This window comes from Tupaia chinensis, unplaced genomic scaffold, assembly GCF_000334495.1.
Source record: "Tupaia chinensis unplaced genomic scaffold, TupChi_1.0 Scaffold000093_1, whole genome shotgun sequence".
NCBI classification, from domain to species: Eukaryota; Metazoa; Chordata; class Mammalia; order Scandentia; family Tupaiidae; genus Tupaia; species Tupaia belangeri.
Window position 1 is genome coordinate 4212180 of NW_006159555.1, and position 21335 is coordinate 4233514.

The 21335-nt window shown below is 37.6% G+C and overlaps 1 protein-coding gene across 4 annotated transcripts in view; it reads left to right on the forward strand.

Annotated features, from left to right (window-relative positions):
• The window catches only part of IFT74 (intraflagellar transport 74), a 98756-nt gene extending 92260 nt beyond the window's left edge, over window positions 1-6496 (forward strand). For all 4 annotated transcript variants that reach the window (XM_006143077.3, XM_006143076.3, XM_006143079.3 and 1 more), the window contains exons 18-20: window positions 464-589; window positions 4250-4310; window positions 6301-6496. In XM_006143077.3, coding sequence (XP_006143139.1) covers window positions 464-589; window positions 4250-4310; window positions 6301-6419 — 306 coding nt within the window. In that variant the 3' untranslated portion in view covers window positions 6420-6496. The remainder of the gene's footprint in view (window positions 1-463; window positions 590-4249; window positions 4311-6300) is intronic.
• Window positions 6497-21335: the final 14839 nt, after the last annotated feature.

The window sequence follows — 21335 nt, forward strand, 5'->3', positions numbered from 1 at the left end:
TGGGGCCAGCGCAGGGCCTACTCCGCCCGCCGCTGCCTCGCTAGTTCGGCGCGGGGTCCCCGGGGGTGGCGGGAGACCCACAGCCGCGAGTGACTTAAAGTTTTAAACAAAAGGAAAAAAATGAAAAGCAAGTATATGTAACTTAATATAGACCATTTCAACAAATGTGAGCTGTGTTAAGTCTACATTTGATTATGACATTTCTCTATTTAAAATTTGTTAGTGAACTTTCTATTGCTGTTTTTATTGATTTAAAGTAAATTTGGTGGGTTAGGGACAGATATGGTAGCATTAGTAAAGTGATTAATACAGTCAATATTGGATATTTCTATAGGTTTTAAGGTAATTATAGTTTGGTAAGATTTTATCACAATAGTCATTGAAATGATTTAGGTCAAATACAATTTATATTTGTATAGATACTTGCTATGGCCTGTTATTTGCTCCGTTTTGATCCATCTAGAAATTACATCAGGAGAGAGTGGTATTATCAACCCGTAGAAACACTTTTAAGAAAATAATGGAGAAGCTAAACACAGAGTATGAAACACTGAAAACACAGTTGCAAGAAAATGAGACACATTCTCAGGTAAAAAAGTTCTTAAGAATAACTTTGGAATTCATTTCTCCTTTTAGGGTATCTGACCTGTTCTTTTGATTTATTTTTCACCGAGACAGCACTTTAAAAAAAAAGACAAAAACTGCTTTATGAACCTTCCAGATAGCCTGCCTTTGCAGACAGCCAGATTCTGTACAGTCTTCATTCAGAGTGAATTAACTCTAGCTTTCTTACTTTTTTTTTCTTTTAATTTGCTAAAGGGTACATGTGCTTGCTGGAGAGAGACAGAGAGAAGGGTGGGTGGGGATTTCAAAGCATCTCCTTCCTGGGGTTGGGGGCTGGTCAAGGCACAATCTCTTTTCCTTCATTTCTCCCTCCTTTCAGGATTTTGGGCACACATTATATATACACCCTGCATTTTTTTTTTCAAGCTGTGGCGTCTGAGACTTAAACTGTATGGTCAGCCATCAAACATTTTAACCACCATGCCACCAGCTAACTAATTTTCTTACCTTCTGTAAACCAATATTGAAGGCTAGCTCTATGCTGGCACTGGCACAACTTTCAATAATATAATATGCTAGATAATAGCTTTACAGGTTTCAAAAGTAAAGCATTTCTAATATGCAGAAATTTTGATATTCCATAAAAAATACAAGTAAACACTAATGACTAACATTCCACCACACAGAAAAGATAATTCTTGTCTTCTTGGTGTGGATCTTTTTAGTCTGTACATATGTTGTGTGTGCACATGTATTTCTACCTATATGTACATATGTATTTCCATGTACTTATAAAAAATGATATCATATTGTACATATTATTTGGGAGCTTAGTTTTTATTATTAACTGTATATCATAATTTGTCAATAGAAATTTTTTTCCCCTTTTTTAGAGATTTTGGCTATAGGGTGCATGTGCTTACCAGAGAGACAGAAAGTGAGAAGTCACTCCCCAGCGGGGATGGCCATGCTGTAGTCCCTTCTCCATTCTCCTCTTGGGATTTTGGGCACGCATGCACATGCGCCTGGCGAGTTTTAAACTCCCGGGTCTGTGACTTGAATTGTTGTCTACTACATAGAAGTCCAATGATGTAACCATTATGCCATATGCTGGCCCTAGTTTTTTTTTAAAGATATGATTTTTAATTGCTATTTAATATTCTACTACATGGTTATAGCATAATTTACTGAAACAATTCCCTATTATTGGACATTTAGGTAATTTTTAATTTTAAAACTGTTCAAATTATGTTATAAAAGCAATCCTATCCTTGTACTTCTTGATTCACATCTCCAACTATTTACATAGGATGCACAGACATATACCTACACATTCCTTTTCATATCACTCACCCTGCTGATAGTGATCTAAACAGTATTTGAGGTCTCGATTACAAGTGCTGAGAAGGCAGAAACAACTGTCTTGTCTGTCTCATTCCCTTATCTCTAGCACTGTGTTATTGGTTGGTACCTAGTAGATGTGCCCGGAGTGATTATCAAGCTACCAGGTCTGAGATGTGAACTGCAGTTAGCCATGTGGGAGTCTAGTGACATAACTGCTATGCCATCTGCTGGTCCCACTGATCATATTCTTAACTCCAAATATTGATAATGGGAAATCATAACATAAGCCCTGATTTTAAATTCTTCTCTGTATTACTCATTGTCCTTTGTGAATCCCACCTAATCAAACAAATCCAGGTCTCTCTATCTTTTGCAACTATTTTCTTAAAAACTAGGTTTTTAAAATTTTTTTAAAATTTATTTTATATATTCAATCCCTATACATCACGTAGGTTATAAAGTGAATTTGCCTAGTATGAATATACATCACACCAGTCCAGTTGAGGATACTATACATCTTATCATCAACAGATAATCATCCATATCTGTGTCCCATAAATTTCTTTCCTCTCTATTGTTTTCCTCATACTCTTAATTTCTTTCCTTATACTCTCCTCCTTCTCCCACCTTCTTCCCACGCTGTCTTCAGTATCCCTATTTTCCATGCTTCTGTCCACTGTCCATAGCGTGCAGACAGTGGCATAAGTTAAGTGAAGACATACAGTGTCTCTCTTTCACTTAGAAGTAATTCTTCACTTAGAACTAAATCTTCCATATTTAAGTGGAATATCTTCCATATTCGTCCACTTTCTATTAAATGTCAGGATGTTGTTTTTTTTTATGACTGAGTAGTGTCCCATAGACTTTTTCAATCCATTCATCATTCAACATGCAGAGATTTCTATGTGGCCATATCCCTATAGGGTGATTTCTCACTTTGTCTCTCTGTCTCTCTCTTTGGCAAGTGCAGGCACTCTATAACAAAACTATAAAACAAAACTGGTTTTGGACATCTAGAAATAATTTTACATAAGTTATTTAAGTAATTTAAGAGAAAAATGGATTTTCAAAATGATTTGTGCTTCATGATGTTTTTGAAGGTTTAAAGACAAGCCAGTAATATATATGTGTAATGTAAAAGACATTTGACCAACCGTAGTATTGCTTTTATAGCATTATTCTTGTAGCACTTTAAGAGATCATCTGTGTTTTAAGGATACCACTTTTTATGAAACAGAGAGAAAAAAGTTTGGTACTTGACTTTGTAAAAGGTTATTAAAGATTTACTGTCAAAAAGTGCTGACTATTTCCTTTAGTCCATCTTAATTTCAAGCTCCTATCTGGAGTAGATAGATCTGATTTAGTATATTAGCTCACCACATATACAGTTCATAATATTAATTAGGTATGATTCATCCTAATATCTACATTTATCTTTGAGGAAGAAACAATGGGATGGATGCTACATCATGACTGAACCTATGCCCTGAAAATAATTTTGACGTGAGAGTAGAAAGAAACGTTATTAATTTGCTTCAATTATCATATTATTAAAAATGATTATTACTTCTTTGAAATGTTCAGATAAAACATTATTTTAGTGTTTCATTTTTCAGATGGTCTTTTTCTTAGGAAAAAAAAATCTATGTGTGTCTTAAAAAAGAAAGACCATAACCCAGAGTTACAAGGTTAATTAAATCAGAAAAACAATTTAATTCTATAACAGTAAAATTGTCTTCTGAGGAAGCAACCATCAATATAATATCCACATTAGCTTCCTGTTGATGCAGAAATTATTGTAACAATGCCAGCTTTTTACCAGCCCTCTTACAATCTTCACACTGCAGCTCTGCTCTTATCACAGCTTGTGGAATTAGACAGGAAATTTAGCCCTGGAAATACGGAAGTTTCTCCTATATAGCTAAACCTTTGACAGTGTTAGAATATATATTACATTTGTGGCTTTAGACTTCCAGATTTCAAGGAGAGATTTCCAGCATGTCCCATTCTTCTTTTAAAAATTCTTTTAAGAAAAGGAAAATCATAAATTATCTTTCAGTTGGCATATTCACTGGCATAATAAACATTTTAAATATGTTCTAATTAAAATAAACATATAAAGTAAAACCTGTTATAGAATTCAACATTGTATTAATGTATTTTACTATTGTTTAATCTTTTCTAAATTTCTCTTTTGTCTACTGTGACTTACTTTATCGCAATAAAATTCATAGAGTTGATAAGATTTAGAATTGAGTGCTTTTTTTCTCTTATCCTTTTAAAAAGGTATATAATTGTTTTGATATGGGCACTAGTTCACATTTTTCTTTTGTGTTTTTAGCTTACAAATCTGGAAAGAAAGTGGCAACACCATGAGCAAAATAATTTCGTGATGAAAGAATGTATCCTTTAAAAAGCTGTAAATAGGGCCAGGAGGTGGATGCCCCAAATCCTGACAGGATGGAGAATGCGAAGAAAGGTGACTGTGACATGACTAGGTCCCAAGCACCACTGGGGAGTGCTTTCTTTCTCTCTCGTGTGTCTGTGCTCATACACTTGGTAACATTTTAAGTTCATAGAAAAAATGGAATTAAAGTATGAGTTTATTTTGGTGCAGTATGATTTTTTCTTTTTTTTGTTTTTTATTTATTTTTTTTTTAGAGAGTTTTTGCTGTAGGCCTTGTGTGCTTGCTAGAGAGACAGAAAGCAAGAAATCACCTCCTGGGGGGATGGTCCCTTCTCCTCCATTCCCCTTTTGGGATTCTGGACATGTGTGCACACGCACCTGGGATGGATTCTAAACTGCCAGGTCCAGGACTGAAATTGCAGTGGACTACATGAGAGTCCAGGGACATGAACTTTATGCTGGTCCCGTGCAGAACATTTTGAAATCCATACATAGTTTTTTCATAATATGCATTTTCCATGAGCTTTTTGAAATTCCAATAACCCATGTATGTATCTGTATTTGTTATTTGCTGTTTTTAATGCTGTACCTTGGCTATTTGGGCAGCAAAGAGAGAGAAAACGAATAGGGTCATAAGATGTTTGACCTTTAAGCTCATCCATGTTTCAGACAGTTCTTGTTTTTCTTTTTAAAATAAGAGAAAAGTTTATTTCTTCCATGAGCAAGACAGAAAAAGAGACAGCTCCCTTGACAGGGTTTTGACACTATGATCCAAACCCAGTCTTCAGCCATCTCTGGGTCAATGGCATGTTCATGATTCTTCTGCTTCAACCCCAAGTCACTGGGATTACAGGTGCATGCCACCCAACCAGCTTTAGTTTGGATCAGGAATTTGGACCTGGGCCTTTTGTATGATGCCAGCTTCCAGAGTAGTGTTTTTGCAACATATAACACTGGCTGAAGCAGTGTTATTTATTTCTTATTTCTGTTAGGATAGTACTATGTCCTATCTTCTTGCATTTCTTTTTATGTGATCATAGGAGACAACAGCTGCTAAGGACATGTATTATGGAGTTATAACAAACATTTACCCAAAAGTTGTTTTCTATTTCCTTTTTTTTTTTTAAAGAGGCTTTAGCCTTAGGGCACATGTGCTCACCAGAGAGAGACAGACAAACACAGAAGGAAAGTGAGAAATCACCCCTCCCCCTCAACGGGGATGGCCATCCGGAAATCCCTTCTCCTCCACTCTCCTCCCAGGATCTTGAGCACACACGCACATGCGCCCAGCATGATTTTCATGCCACAGGGTTTGGGACTTGAACCACAGTTGGTCATATGTGAGTCCAGTGAAGTAAAAGCTACACCATCTGCTGGCTCCTTGATTCCCTTCTTTGACCTATCTAAGTTCTCTGCTTAAAGAACAAGATCTTGACTTTGGTAGCAAAGGTTCTCCCCTACGGTGCTGCTGAATTTAGCTCAAGGGCAGCTTGGACCGAGCTTATTTTATTTAAGGTATTTTAGGGGCTATGTTCCTGGTGGTAATGCAATTTAGTTTAAAAGCAGAAGACTCACATTAACAATATGCTAAAAGTCCAGCACTTCAATTTGTGCAATATAAAGTAGATAATTTTGAAAGAGAACGAAGTCTAGAAACATATTCTATGTGGTACTCTACAAAAAATGATTCTTCTGAATATTAGATTGTTCTAAGACCAGAATTAGGTTTGGTTGCATAGCACAGTAAATATAAAAAAACTTTTTTACTGGATATAACTTTTTTGAAGTAAGTATTACTTGGTCTTTTAGGTTTTTAGTTACTATTTAATAAGATAATATATTGTATTTTAAAATATTCTAATTATACTTTTTCTGTAACATCTTTTTTTCAATAAGAAAAATACCAGTATGATTTAGTTCCTTTCTGAGCCACGATTAAATTAATATTTGTAATGACAGTGTTTCCTCTTAACTCATATACTTAGTCATAGCAACCAAGAGTCAAGAGAGTGATTACCGGCCAATTATGAAAAATGTGACCAAGCAGATCGCAGAATATAATAAGACTATTGTGGATGCTCTACATAGCACCAGCAGAAATTGAGTCTCATCAACTAAAAATCTCTAAAGAAGCATCTTCTTGCTGTTGAGTTTTATACATGCTGATCCAAAAAAAAAAAACCTTACCTTTGAAAAGTTTCACCTAAAATTTCTGAATGCTGTAATTTTTGTAGCCTCTTTAAGTGGTATTTTAAATAGTATAATAGCTTAATAAATAGTTTACATATTTAAGTCTCTTCTTTTTTTATCGTATTTAAAATTGTTCGGGGGCAGTGGTGATAAAGTGTCTCAAAGAACCAAGGCATAAACTAAAAGTGACCAGTGAGATTCATTTAGCTAGGCTATCTGTAGTTAAATCAGATAATTTTTTTGTGTACCAATTCTAGGAGAGATGCCTGGAGTACAATTCTGATTTAGTACTTATATCGACTTCACGGTTTCTTGCTTCAAGAAAAAGATAGTAAGGTAGAAGGGAAATTTCTTTTTTCTTTTTTTGGAGAGGTTTTTGCTATAGGGCACGTGCGCTCGCCAGACAGACAGAGAGAGACAGAGAGCGAGAAATCACCCCCTGGGGGGATGGCCACACCACAATCCCTTCTCCTCCATTCTCCTCTCAGGATCTTGGGCATGCTCGCACACGTGCCCAGCGTGAGTTTAAGCCACCAGGTCCAGGACTCGAACCACGGTTGACTACGTGGGAGTCCAGCGACATAGCCATTACGCTAACTGCTGGTCCCAGAAGGGAGATTTTTATCTTTGAGGCTGACATCTTAAGGTACATTTCTTGTGTCTGAGGGCATATAAAGTCAAAAGTAATTGTATAACTCATCAGTTATATGTTTCAGCTACCCTGAAGGATTTGGATTTAAAATATTTTAATCTTTATATTCTTAAGTATTTTCTCACATGTATATGCCAGGGAAAATTACTTTGCTGGAAACAAAGGAACAAAAAACATTGCTGGACTGACTCTGTATGGTAGCAGTTTATCACTGTGTACAGGGAGCCAGATCCCATATGGCTGACCACAGTTTGATTCCTGGTTCCAGTGGCTTAAAAACCATGGCAGGCACATGTGCATGCATGCCTAAAATCCCAACAAGATGGACAAATGGTAAAAAAAGAATTCTGGTGTGACCGTATCTCACTGGGGTTCTTTCTCTGCCTCCGTCTCTCTCTCTCTTCTCCTATTCCTGGTGAGTGCATACACCCTGATAATTAAACAAGCAACACACAAAATACATTGCTCTTATAGTGGATTATTTTGATTATGCATTCACTCACTCTCTTGTACTTTTTTTTTTTTTTTTCAGTCCTTTCTCCATTTCTCCATCCTATCTCTATTTCAGGTCCACATGCACTTGAGACTGTTATGTTTCTCTAGCTGCTCAGGCTGTGATTTGAACTTTAGTTGGCCATATGGGGCCTGGCTCCCATAACCACTAGACTACAGAGTAGGCCTTACTCCCTTGTACTACTAGGAAGACTTAAGTAGATTAATTTATAAGCATTATTCCTAACATTTGAAAATAAAAGCTAGCTGAAGTAAAATTGTGTAGTGTCTATCCAAACCTGTTCAGGGGAGAGAACATGCAGTCTTGGAAACATAGTAACTAAAGGTATGTCTTCTCTTGTGGGGTAGAAATGAGTCACCTTCCAGGAACCTGCAATTAGCATAATGGCTATGTCGCTGGACTCCCACGTAGTCGACCGCAGTTCGTGTCCCAGACCCAGTGGCTTAAAACTCACACCGGGCACGTGTGCGTGCCCAAGATCCCGAGAGGAGAATGGAGGAGAAGGGATTGCTGTGTGACCATCCCCCCTGGGGGGGTGATTTCTCGCTTTCTGTCTCTATGTCTCTCTCTGTCAGGCGAGTGCACACACCCTATAGCGAAAAACCTCTCCAAAAAAAAAAAAAAAAGAAACAAATGAGTCACTTTCCTCAGCATAAAACATTCTTCAATTGTCTGGGCCAGTGAGTGGCATGGTAGTTAAGGTAGCTGTCTCTCACATGGCTGATTGATTGTGTAATTCAAGTCTTAGACCTAGTAGCTTGAAGAACATACTGGTCACAGGTACACGTGTCCAAAATCCCAAAAGGAGGGAGAAATGGAGACGGGATTATGGCATGACCGTCCCCCATGGAAGGTGCTTTCTCATTGTCTCTTTCTTTCTCTGGTGAGTGTGCATGTCCTCTGGCAAATTTAAAAGAAATAAAAAAACTGTTCTTTTGCTCAGATATCATATTCACCAACTCTACTTCACAGTATTCCTGAAGTACAATATATTGTACTTCCACAAAAAATGTTTATTGAGATGCCATTTATATACCAACTCATGCATGCTGATTTTTAAAAGTAAATACCACTACATAGTATTCAACTTTAGTCAATGTAAGTTTATAGAAGTTAACTTGGTTAATTCTGGATTACCAATATGGCTAAAGATTCTAGGGAGTGACACATTTGTTAAGGTGACATTCATAAAGTGTGTTTCTCTGATGCTGAGTTTCTCAGAGTCATGATCAGAGAAGTTTGGGTAGTACTGTCTGAAACAAGGTAAATTGCTTTCATTCCTTTGGACTGCTCAGAGTCCGTACTGTGCTAATGTGTAATACACTCAAGAAGAGTGCATATCTCATTTGGGTACCAGCTTTCATTAGTGCAGCCCGTGGGGCTGGAGGCCTGAGGAAGGAGAAGGAGTCAACCTGACAGAATTTTGCAGGTTTGTTGTTCATAGCAGGAGCCAAGGCTAGAAAAGGAGGAGGAAGAAACTCATCGGACCAATACAAAAAGTAATTACATTTAAAGAGAAATAAGCAGAAGGACAAGGAAAGGAGGAAGAGGGAAGAAAAAAAGAAGCAGACAGACACAAGGTGAACCCTGTCAAATAATGGAAGGAAAACCAGAGAAGGAGAGTGAGCCAAAGCTTGACAAAGAACCAAAGCCTGAAGAAAAGCTGGAGAAGGAAGGACCAGAAGAGGAGGGAAAAGCAGGAGAAACTTTTGGAGAAAGGCTGATTCAATCTCTCCAGGAACTTAAAGAAGATATGCACAATAGGCATTTAAGCCATCAAGATACATTTAAAGAAGTGGATGAAATAAGATAAAGAGAGTAAGACACAAACATTACCATGTACTGAAAGGTAATCGAAACTATACTTACTCCTAATGTATTTTAGTGTTTGTTTGTTTGTTTGTTCTTTGTTGTTGCTGCTGTTGTTTTTTGAGAGGTTTTTGCTATAGGGTGCATGCACTCGCCAGAAAGACAGAGACAGAAAGCGAGAATTCACCCCTCGGGGGGTGGGGAGGAAGGTGACCACATCGTAATCTCTTCTCCATTCTCCTCTCGGGATCTTGGGCACACATGCACACGCACCCAGTGTGAGTTTAAACTGCCGAGTCCAGGACTCGAACTGTGGTCAACTACTTGGGAGTCCAGCGACATAGATATTATGCCAGCTGCTGGCCCAAACATATTTTAGTTTACCCTGATTTTTATTTGATCTAATACTAACATTGCCATATAGCTTTCTTTTTATAAGCATTTTCCTGGTACTCCTGGTACACCTTTTCCATCTTTTTACTTTTAACCTGTTGCTGTTAGTGATTTTAGATGCATCTTTTGTTATATGCATCTGATTGTAGTATTTTGAACCAATCTCTAAGTCTATCTTTTAAAGGAAGAACTTCACTTATTTATAAAATGTTTTCAACAAGATATGAAATGAAAGCAGGTTACTAAGTAATATGTGGACATCATATTTTTGGAAGGTATATTTGTATATTATATATATGCACATAAAAACTTGTGAAGGTTGAAAGACAAAAAGTATACTCTCAGTGGTGGGATTATGAATGATTTTTTCTTCTGCCTATTTGTATTTTTCATATTTCTAAAGTGAACACATGTTGTTGCTCAAAGTAATGAAAGTTTTATAACAGCAATGACAGAAAAAATGCACATCTAAAGCATTTTCCCAATATATTTGTCCACAGAACCTTTACTTTCACAGAACACAGGTCACATGAAATTGTGGGCCAAGCAATAGACTTCATACACCAAAATGACTTTATCTCATCTGCTCAAATCCTTGGGATAGCTATTTTGCCTTCCCCAGGTGACTACCAAGTGTTCCTAATCACCAAAGGTTTCTTTTACCATGATTGTGTGAGCTTTCCATTGGAAATTGGTAGGAGAAAATACTTATCAAATTTCAGTGCCACTAGGCATGGTTATTTCAACATTAATGTCAACAGGACTTCTAGTGTAAATGTTACTCATCTCAGCAAATTGAGATCACCAGCCTGTCTCCTAGATTGCTTTTTTTTCCCAAGAGATAGCAAACCCTTGAGAATTTGTTGGCTTCTTTTACAGCTGTAACCAAAAGGAACCTACCTATAATTCAAACCTATTGCTAGCCCATGAGGGGTGTAAAGTAGAGCTTTCCTTCCCCAGAAATAGGAGAGAACAATAATAAAAGGTCATATTTTTGTATTTTAGCTGGATTCATATGGCTAGGTTTACTATTCTTACCAGTTTCTAGCATAATCATGTGACATCCCAAAACTACTAGTTTATACCCAATAATGACTTAGTAAAGTGGAAAATCAGGAGAGGGAGATTAGTTGCTCCTTCTTTCACATTTTGGTTGTTTGAATCCAAATAGCATTGACTTTTTTTCAGAAGCATAAGTGATATTCTTAGAGTAGGTATGAGGTGTTACTAGTCTGCAAGTTTGCTTTATAACAATATAAAAGCAAGTAATACTCTTTACAGGTTGGATTTTTTTTTTTTTTAAATAAAGAATAGATATTAAGAATTTTTTTTTTAAACTCTTTGGGGAGTTAGGATAAAATCTGAAACTCAGTAGAAATAACAAATAATGAATTTTGATGACAGTTTGTCTAGCCCTCCATTTATTTATAAAGTATTGCTGTAATTTGGCAATTGGGAGCCTTTGTGTATATACCTGATTGCTGAGAAGTGTTGCTCTTCTTTACGGGAACAACCACAGTTCTGGGTGAACATATGGCTTACGCAAGAGAACTGACTCCTACAGTTCTTAATCACATCCATTTTACTTTGTGAATATTTCCAAGGTGGAAAGGAATCTCTAAAACCTGTATAGGATAGTTAATCTTTGTTTTTCCCATTTCAAAATGAATTAATATGTCTTTACTTTTTTCTTCAGTTTCTTCTATTTCTACTTGTGTTCTTGACCTGGTGCCCTTTCTAACTACTGACTTACTAATTTTACTATTAATAATAAAGTTTTTTCCCTGAGTGGTAAAATGTGGGTAATTTTAATCTTTCTTGGGCTTTACGATATTTTCAAAATTGTCTATAATGTACATATAATACTTAGAAATACAGTAAAAATTTAAATCAGGTCTCATATACAGTTAATACTTTAACTCCCGGAAAGTATATATGGTAGTAAAACAAATTTTTACTTGTTGGTTCTAACTAGAACTGAACCAGTTTTTACCCAGAAAGAAAGTATGAAAAAGATTGACCTACTCATCACATATGTGTATTTGCATTATAACAATGTAAGTTTGGGGAAAAAAAACTTAAGAAACGGCAAGGTTTCCAACTTCCATCCTAAATTACTCACCTTATATATAATATTTGGGGAACATAATTGAGCAGGATTTCTTTAAACTAAAACATGTTTTATCTGAGGGAAATTCTCACTAATGTCTCTTCCTTCCTCTCAGAGCCTTTCACCAGAACCAACAGGAATAGTCTTTCTACTAGGATAGAACTGAAGGCTAATATTTGCAAGAACCAGCTCTTCTTTGGCCAGTCCCATTGCTCAGTGAGTTCCATTTGTGTTAAAATAACACCTCCTAAGTCATGTGGAAAGAAGCTGCAGACTGAACAAACATGCTGAGTATTATTAATGAAGGTCGCCATGGGAAAGTTAGCAGGTCTTTGTTTTTCCCATCCTTAACCGTTATCAATAAATAAACATGAGTTCTTGATAGTCTTTTCACTAACTGGATTCTCTCATTTGGACCATACTCTAGTCTCATGTTAAGGTGCAAAATTCAGTGCAGGATTAGCGAATTAGAATGTGGAGTAATGATATTCACAATAGAGATGAAAGACCAGTCAATCCTAGCTCCGGGGTTCTTCCTGCTTTATTTCTCTGTAGCTCTTTCCTTTTGCTGTACAATTCCAGCACAAACAACCTTAGTAAATTATAGCATTTAGATGTAAAGTAAGAAGAAATCAAGATGGACCGCTAGAGAATTGTAGAAATGTACTTCTTTTTTGAGAGAGAGATTTTTGCTATAGGACACAAGTGCTCACTTGAGAGACAGAGATAGACATAAAATGAGAAATCAGCCCCTCCCCCCTGTGGTGATGGCCATGCTGCAGCCTGTCTCCTCATTCTCCTGGGATTTGGGGCATGCCCGCACATGTACCTGGCATTAGTTACAAGCTTCCCTGTCCAGGATTTGAACTGCAGTCAGCCATGACATAGCCTTAACCACTATGTCACCTGCTGGCCCATGTACATTTTCTTTTTTTAAGAGAGGTTTTTTGTTTTGTTTTGGTTTGGTTTGGTTGGTTGGTTGGTTTTTTCTTTCTTGCTATAGGGCATGCATGCTTACCTAAGAGACAGAGAGACTGAAAGCAAAAAAATCACCCCTCAGGGGGATGGCCACACCACAATCCCTTCTCTTCCAGTCTCCTCTCAGGATTTTGGGCATACAAGCACGTGTGCTGGTGTGAGTGTCGAGCCTCCAGGTCCAGGACTCAAACCACAGCCAGCCATGCGATGTAACCATTACTCCATCTGCTAGTCCCAGCCCCTGTACTTCTAACTTTTTTTTTCCTTCAGGTATTTGCTATAGGGTTTGTGCATTCACCAGTGATAAATAGTGAGAGGGAAAGTAAGAAGTTACCTCCAGGGGGATAGAGGGATGGCCATACCACAAACCCTTCTCTATTTTCTTCCTGGAAGTTTGGGCAGGCATGCACACATACCCAGCGTGAATTTCAAGCTCTAAGGTCCAGGACCCAAACTGCAGCCAGCCGTGTGGGAGTCCAGTACCCCCACTACCACATCACTGCTGGCCCCAAGAATTATAGTAATGTACTTTAAAATTCACATTGTATTTTACATTTTCATATACTTTTAAAAATAGAAGTAGGTTATGCTTTTAAAATTGTAGATTTACAGTTGGAGAACTGAAATTGAACATGTCTTAAAAGACAATTTTTTAAAAATTTCCAGGGGCACATGCACTCACTGGAGAAAGAGCAAGGGAGGAGGCATCTCCTAATGGGCTGTGGTCATGCTGCAGTCACTTCTCCTTCATTTCTTCACGCTATCAAAATTTGGGACACGCATGCATGTGCTGAGGCTGGTACTCAAACCACAGTCGGCCTTCAGCTCCCTTAACTACTATGTGATGGGGCCAGCTCATAAAGTGGTGATTTTTAATGTAAAGGTAGAAAATTTAGTAAAAATATGAGCAAAATGAAAAAATAAATTATCTGTGCCCTCACCAGTCTCTTTAGATATGTACATCCATATATGTGTTACACATATGTTTTATTTATTTGTGCACTTTAATAGAAATACAATCGTAGATCCAGCTGCAGTGCCACAGGTGGGAGGATGCCACTGTGTGGTGGCTGAGGCTACATGGTAGCCCCAGATTAGATTCCCAGCCCAACCTGAATAGGCCAGGCATATGGTACACACCTATGGTCCTAGCTAACTAGGAGGCCAACTGCACTGTTCAAGTCCTGTACCAAGTGGCTTGAAAAGCTGCACAGGCAGCCTATGTGTGCCCAAAGTCCTGACCCAAGTGGCTTGAAAAGCTGCACAGGCAGCCTGTTTGTGCCCAAAGTACTGAGAGGAAAATAGAGAAGGGGTTGCAACATGGCTATCCTTCTTGGGAGGGTGATTTCTCACTTTATGTACATCTCTCTTTTTCTTTCCTGTCTCTCTCTCTCTTTCTCTGTGTCTCCTATGAGCACATGCACTTTATGACAAAACTAAACAAAAACAAAAACAAAAAAACCTTCCATTTCCTCTTTCTTATAAAAAATTAAAATAATATTTTTAAGCTATTGCTGTTTATAATTTATAAACATTTTTCATATCGTATATTCTTATACAACATGTTTCATTGCTGCATATATAGCCTATTGTAGCACACTTTCACAAAACAAATCTCCTACTAGTAAATGAACTTTACAGTAGAAAGGTTAAGTGTAAGCTTTGAATCAGATAGCTATGAAAATGAATCCCAATTACATAGTAATTTGTTATATGACCTTGGAAAGTTATTCCATATCTCTGATTTTCAGTTCCTTCATGTATAAAATGGAATATCACCACTTAATTTGTAAGACTGGGTCCAGGGTATGCAGAAACAGGGAGACCTGGTTTGAAAAAGCTGGGTGTGGAAGCGTGCACCTAGTCCCAGCTACTTGAGAATGGAGGAAGGAGGATTGTATTACAGTGGGGTCTTGCCTTTAACTAACAAGCAAAAAAGGACATCAGACGCTAAGGCTTCTAACATAAATCACTAGCAAAAGTGTGGCATCATTAGCAAGCAAAAATGGTCATTACCCTGCACTCGCACCAGCGCTGGTGTTATCCAAGTTGACAGTGTTCTACTTGTTTTACTTTTTAAAAATAAGCCAAATGTTCCATTACTACAATTAGAAATTTTACTGTTTTAATTAAGAATATGCAGGATGTAGGACCAGCAGTTGACATAAAGGCTATGTCACTGGACTCCCATGTAGTTGACCGTGGTTCGAGTCCCGGACCTGGTGGCTTAAATTCATGCCGAGCGTCTGTGCATGCATGCCCAAGATCCCGAGAGGAGAATGGAGGAGGGGATTGCGGCGTGGCCATCCCCCCTTGGGGATAATTTCTTGCTTTCTGTCTCTCTGTCTCTCTCTCTCTGTCCTTCTGGCAAGCGCATGTATCCTATAGCAAAATCCTCTGCCAAAGGGAAAAAAAAAAAAGAATATGCAGGATTTATTTTTATACCAGAAAATCAGAAAAAATTCTGATCTTTAAAAATTTTGTTTTAGGGTCTGCTGGTGGTATGGCCATTAAGGCAGCTGTATCCCACATGACTGACTACATGGATCGAGTCCTAGACCTGGCAACTTAAACATGCCCAGCACATGTGCAGAGAAGGGATTGCAGTGTTGCTAACTTCCTGGGTCATGCTTTTTCAGTTCCCTTCTCTCCCCTTCTCTCCCCCTCTCTCTCTAGTGAGGGCACACACCCTACAACAAGCTGAAAACAAAACAACAAAAACAAAATTCTTAAAAAATAATTTATTCATGAGCCAGTGTCATAGCCTAGTGGTTAAGGGAGCTGGATCCCATATGGCCAATTTTGATTTGGATCCTAGTCCTTTCTTTCTCTCCTTATCTGTCTTTCCCTCCCTGGCAATTATAAAAAGAAGAATGTTTTTTAAAAGTTTATTCATTATAGCTTTGTAACATACAACAAAATGTCATGCTTACTGCTAATTTTTAGAAGATATCAAATTGTACTTTGCTGCATCGGTGTCATCTCTCATAATATATTATATAATGAACTGCTGCTTTGAAAACCTGTCTGTTTAGCTTTAAGGAGAATAGGAATAACCTACATGGTAATCCAGGCTGTGCTGCTGGGTCATTCTCTCTATCCTCCTATAAGCCAAATGATTACACACAAAGGAGAAGCAGCGTTGGGAGGGAAACTAACACCCATCAGAGAGTCAAATATCCAAGAGAGTTTGGAGGAAGCACAAGTCATATGTTATCTATTAGCTGAAAGAGGCACAGACATACTAAATAAGGATTCTACAACTAAAATACAGAAACTAAAATGAGTCTTAAAAAATTAACTTCTGTTTTACTTAAAAATATTTTTTTGTAAAATAGTACTCTTATCATGATAACAATGTGGTAATATTATGGAAGAAATGCAGATTTTTTTTTTATTCAATTGAAATATATTTAGTGGAGGCTAGCCCCATAGCTCAGTAGTTAAGGGAGTTTGATCCCATATTGCACTGTGGTTCAAATCCTAGTCCAGCTGCTTAAGAACCATACCAGGCTCGTGCATGTGTATGCCCCAAATCCCAACAGGATGGAAAAATGGACGAGAAAGGATTGTGGCATGACCAGACCCTACTGGAGCATTTTTTTTCTCCCCTTCTCTCTTTCTTTCACTCTGTCTATGGCTATCTCTTTCTGTCAGTCTGTGGTGAGTACATGCACTCTCTGGCAATACAAAAAATTTATTTGGCAGAGGGTGAAGAAAGAACTATTACTGTGTTATCCATTTAAGATTAGAAGACAATAGCTGAACTAACTAAACTGAAATGTTATCTCATTTTCTGTGTTATCATTTTCAATAGATAAATTCCCCCTATTAGAGGAAGTCCTGACTGACATGAAGGTGAAAATATTTGAAAAATTCTATCTGAATTGTTTTAATCAAAGGAAAATATAGTTTATTTTTAAAAGACTTTTTTTTTTAAATGATAGAGAGCACGTGCCCATGTGTAGAGGAGAGAGAGAAGCACCATGAACAGTGTCTAGTCATGCCAAAAACATCATTCCTCAGCCCATCATGTGACTGTACCCTTAAGAATTATGTGGGTGTATGAGTCGTAGTTTACATGTACATAAATCTGCTCAGGATCCTAGATACCCTGTACCCACCTATTTAAAAGCCTTTTCCAATTTTCAGTTAGCTTCTTGTTAGAATAAACTTTCCCTTAAAAATACCCCCCCCCCCCCGCCTCCCCTGGACAAGGACAAAGGGACCTTGTGTTTTAGGATTAGGGGAAATGGGTAAGAAGGAGAGGAAAAGAAAATTGCTTTTCCAGCTTCTCCAACTTCCTTTGTAGCCTGCAGAAAAAAGCACGCATCCCTTGGGAGGAAACAACAAAAATGCCAACAGTAGATGGATGGATGAATCTGCATCTTGCCTTTGTAATGTCACACAGGCTCCTGTCCCTTACTCATGATCCTTATCAGGAGGCCAAATGGACATTAACAGTATTAACTACTACCTCCTTGAAAGTTTGTATTCCTACCTATTTATGATATCACCTTCACTTAATTCTCCTTTTTATCCCTGGGCATTTACTTCTTTTCTTCTGTGTAAGAGGTTTAGAGGGGTTTAGCTTATCAAATTAAATTCTTCCCCATTGGCTCTTGGATCGTCTCAAAGATTCCTATTACATCAGGCTGATTTCAAACTTAAATAGTGATTTTGTGATTGAGAAAACTATGTGATGAAAAATTAATTATGACTATTTCCCATAGACTTCTAAATTGTCACTAGATGTAGTTAATTTTTATTAGTAGCTAGCATAGTTTCAGTTTAAGCCTCATCTAAAAGTATAAAAATCACCATAACAGCAATAAAAGCAGGAAAAATCCATTACTAAACATATCCTGAATTCTTGTTGTATAGTTATGAAGTGTCAGGGTCATTTGAGCATCTTATCCTCATCCAGTACTACGAGACTGTGAATATTTTCTTCCTCTCTCTTTAAGGCAGGTACCAGGTGTTAGGAAGAACTTCTCATTGGTAGTAAAATATGAGGCCTTTCCTCAGACAGCAGCCTCCCCTGCAGACAGGTTGATGTCTTAGTCATCTCTGCATCCTCTCTGCCAAACAGACCACTCGGCACAAAAGCTCACGGTGAATTCTTACTGCACTGAATTAGTTTGGAGTATAATATACTTAATCAGTAATTCATAAGATTAAGCCAAATTAAAAGGGCATGAGAGCCACTTTGGAAAACAGTTTGAAAGTTCCTTAAACATTTAAAATGAGAGTTACCATATGACCTTGCAATTCTATTCATAAATTGTACCTGAGAGAGCTGAAAACATGTATTCACATGAAAACCTGTATACCAATGTTTATAGCAGCATATTTATAATTAAAAATCATTTATGATAGTGTAGAAGTGGAAACAGTCTGAATGGTTTTCAGCTGATGAATGGATTAAAAAATATGCTGTATACATGAGAGACTATATGGAAGAGGGTGGCTGGTTGGAAGTGGTAGGTGCAAGGGGCTCAGGAAAAGAGTGCTTAACAGACACAGGAATGTAAGGTACTTTGTTGGAAACGTGTGGTAATATCCAGATATTTTTGGTAACATATCACTCACTGCATGCATGCTTTGAAAAACCATATTTTGTCATAAAGATTTACAACAATTACATTTAAATAAGAAATTATGAAAAAAAAAACATACTATATACATACAATGGAACATTATTTGGCCATAAAAAAGTGAAGTATTAGTGTTACTTAAGACAACACAGATGAACCTAGAAAATATGCTAAGTCAAAGAAGCCAGGCACAAGTGGCCACATATGTATGATTCTATTTATGTGAAATATTCAGAAAAGACAAATCTGTAGAGACAGAGAGTAGATTATTGATGGGAAAGTGATAACCAATGGTACAGTATTTATTTTGGGGTGATAACAGTGTTGTAAAATGGATTGCAATGATGTTTGCATGACTCTTGAGTATTTAAAAATATATATTTTCAATGTATTGATTTTTTTCTTTTTTAAAAGAATTAGTTTATTTAACTTTATTTATTATTATGATCATTATTATTTTCCAGTTTAATCAGAGAGAGACAGAGAGAGAGAGAGAGGAAGTGAGAAAGCAAGCCACCAGGTCCGAGACTTGAACTGTGATCGGCCATGTGGTAGTCCAGTGCCTTTTTCCACCATGCCACTTGCTGGCCCCTAAATACATTAATTTTAAAAGTGAATTATATCTCAAAAAAATAACACTAAAAAATGTTAAGGAAACTTATATAAATCTAGATTAAATGTCTTTGGTTAATGTAGAAGAGACCTTTAATAAAATTATTGTTATTTTTAAATCAGAAGGAGCTTAGGAGTTGTGGAATACAGTTACCCAAGAGCCTTTTAAATATTCTCTAGGAATCTGCTGAGAATGAGAAATGCCTAAAACATTGTTCATCTTTCCCAGCACCACTAGTAAAGGAGAAATTTTTAAAAATACGTATTTTTAATTGAAAAATAGTAATTATATATATTTATGGAGTAAAATGTGATTTTATTTTTTTGTTTTTTTGTTTGTTTTGAGAGGTTTTTCACTATAGGGCGTGTGCGCTCGCCAGACAGACAGAGAGAGACAGCGAGACAGAAAGCGAGAAATCATTCCCCAGAGGGGATGGCCACATCACAATCCCTTCTCCTCCATTCTCCTCTTGGGATCTTGGGCACGCACGCACACGCGCCTGGCGTGGGTTTTAAGCCACTGGGTCCGGGACGTGAACCGCGGTCGACTACTTGGGAGTCCAGTGACTTCGCCATTACACTAACTGCTGGTTCCCTGATTTTATTTTTTAAAGGTTTTTTCCTTAGGATGTGTGCACTTGCTAGGGAGAGAGAGAGACTGAGATGGCGCAAGAGAAAGTGAGAAATCACCTGGAGTGCGTATGATGTTTTAGTCTATGTATTGTAGACACATTGGAGTATGGTGATGTCTCATTGTGGTTTTAATTCATTTTCTTAATGATAAGAGATGTTGAGCTTTTTATTATTTTCATTCATCTTTTGGCCATTCACATCTCTTCTTTTAGAAATATCTGTTCAGATCCTTTGCTTGTTTTTAATCAGGATTTTTGTTTTCTTGCTATTGAGGTGTTTGAGTTCCTTGTATATTTTGAATATTATCTCCTTATTGAATGTATGATTTGCAAGTATAATCTCCCGTTCCTTAGACTATTTTTTTAAAAAAATTATTTATTTAATTTCACTTGTTATTATGATTATTATTATATTTGAATGGAGAGAGAGTGTGCAAGAGTGAGAGAGCAAGCTGCAAGGTCCAAGGCTTGAACTGTGGTCAGCCATTTGAGAGTCCAGTGCCTTAACCACCATGCCACCTGCTGGCCCCTGTGGGTTGTCTCTTTACTCTGTTAATTGTTTTATTTGCTGTACAAAGCATTTTAGTTTTATGCAATCCCATTTGTCTATTTTTTGCTTTCATTGTCTATACTTTTGATGTCCTGTCCAAGAAATCATTGCCCAGACCAATGCTGTAAAATGTTTCTCCTATATTTTCTAATTGCTTTTAATTTTAGGTCCTCTTTTAAGTTTTGAATTAATTTTTTATGTGGTGTGAAGATAAGAATTCAATTTTATTCTTCTGCATGAGGATATCTGTTTTCTCTTATTATACTTTTAATAACTATAACAGTTGATTCTTTTTCTTTCTTGTGTGTTATTGTGGTTGAGAGACTATTGAGATGTATCATTCAGCTCTCATTTATTAGCTTTTTTGATAGGGTCAATGATTTGGTCAGAGAAGAAGTTTCCACATGGCTTCAGCGAACTAGATATTTCAGGGAATTAAGATTTTCTACTGATAATTCAGCCTCCAGCAAACTAGCTAGCAGCTGAACTTCAAGAATTTGAAAGAAACATGTCCCGACCCGGGGAGACAGCCGAACAGGTTTCCTGAGTGAAGGAGTGAGAGCCGGGACAAGTGGCGTAGTGTTACAGCACGGAGACGACAGTGTCGTTCGTTTATTGTGGGCAGCACGGTACAGCACAGAGACGACACAGTGTCACAGCTCTTAAGGGTCGCGTCATCTACCGTGAGCAGCACAGAAACGACGCAGTGTCACAGCTCTTAAGGGTCGCGTCGTCTACTGTGAGCAGCACAGAGACGCGGTATCACAGCTCTTCAGGGTCGTCCGGAGACGATGTAGTGTTACAGCTCTTCAGGGTCTCCCAGGTCATCTGGAGACGATGCAGTGTCAGCTCTTCAGGATCTTCAGGGTCGTCTGGAGACTGCGCGGTGTTTCAGCTCTTCAGGCTCTTCAGTCGTCATCTTCCTGGTCATCGTTGTCTAGCTACTGTGGTCCAGGCATTGTGGTTATATACACTCTGGTGAG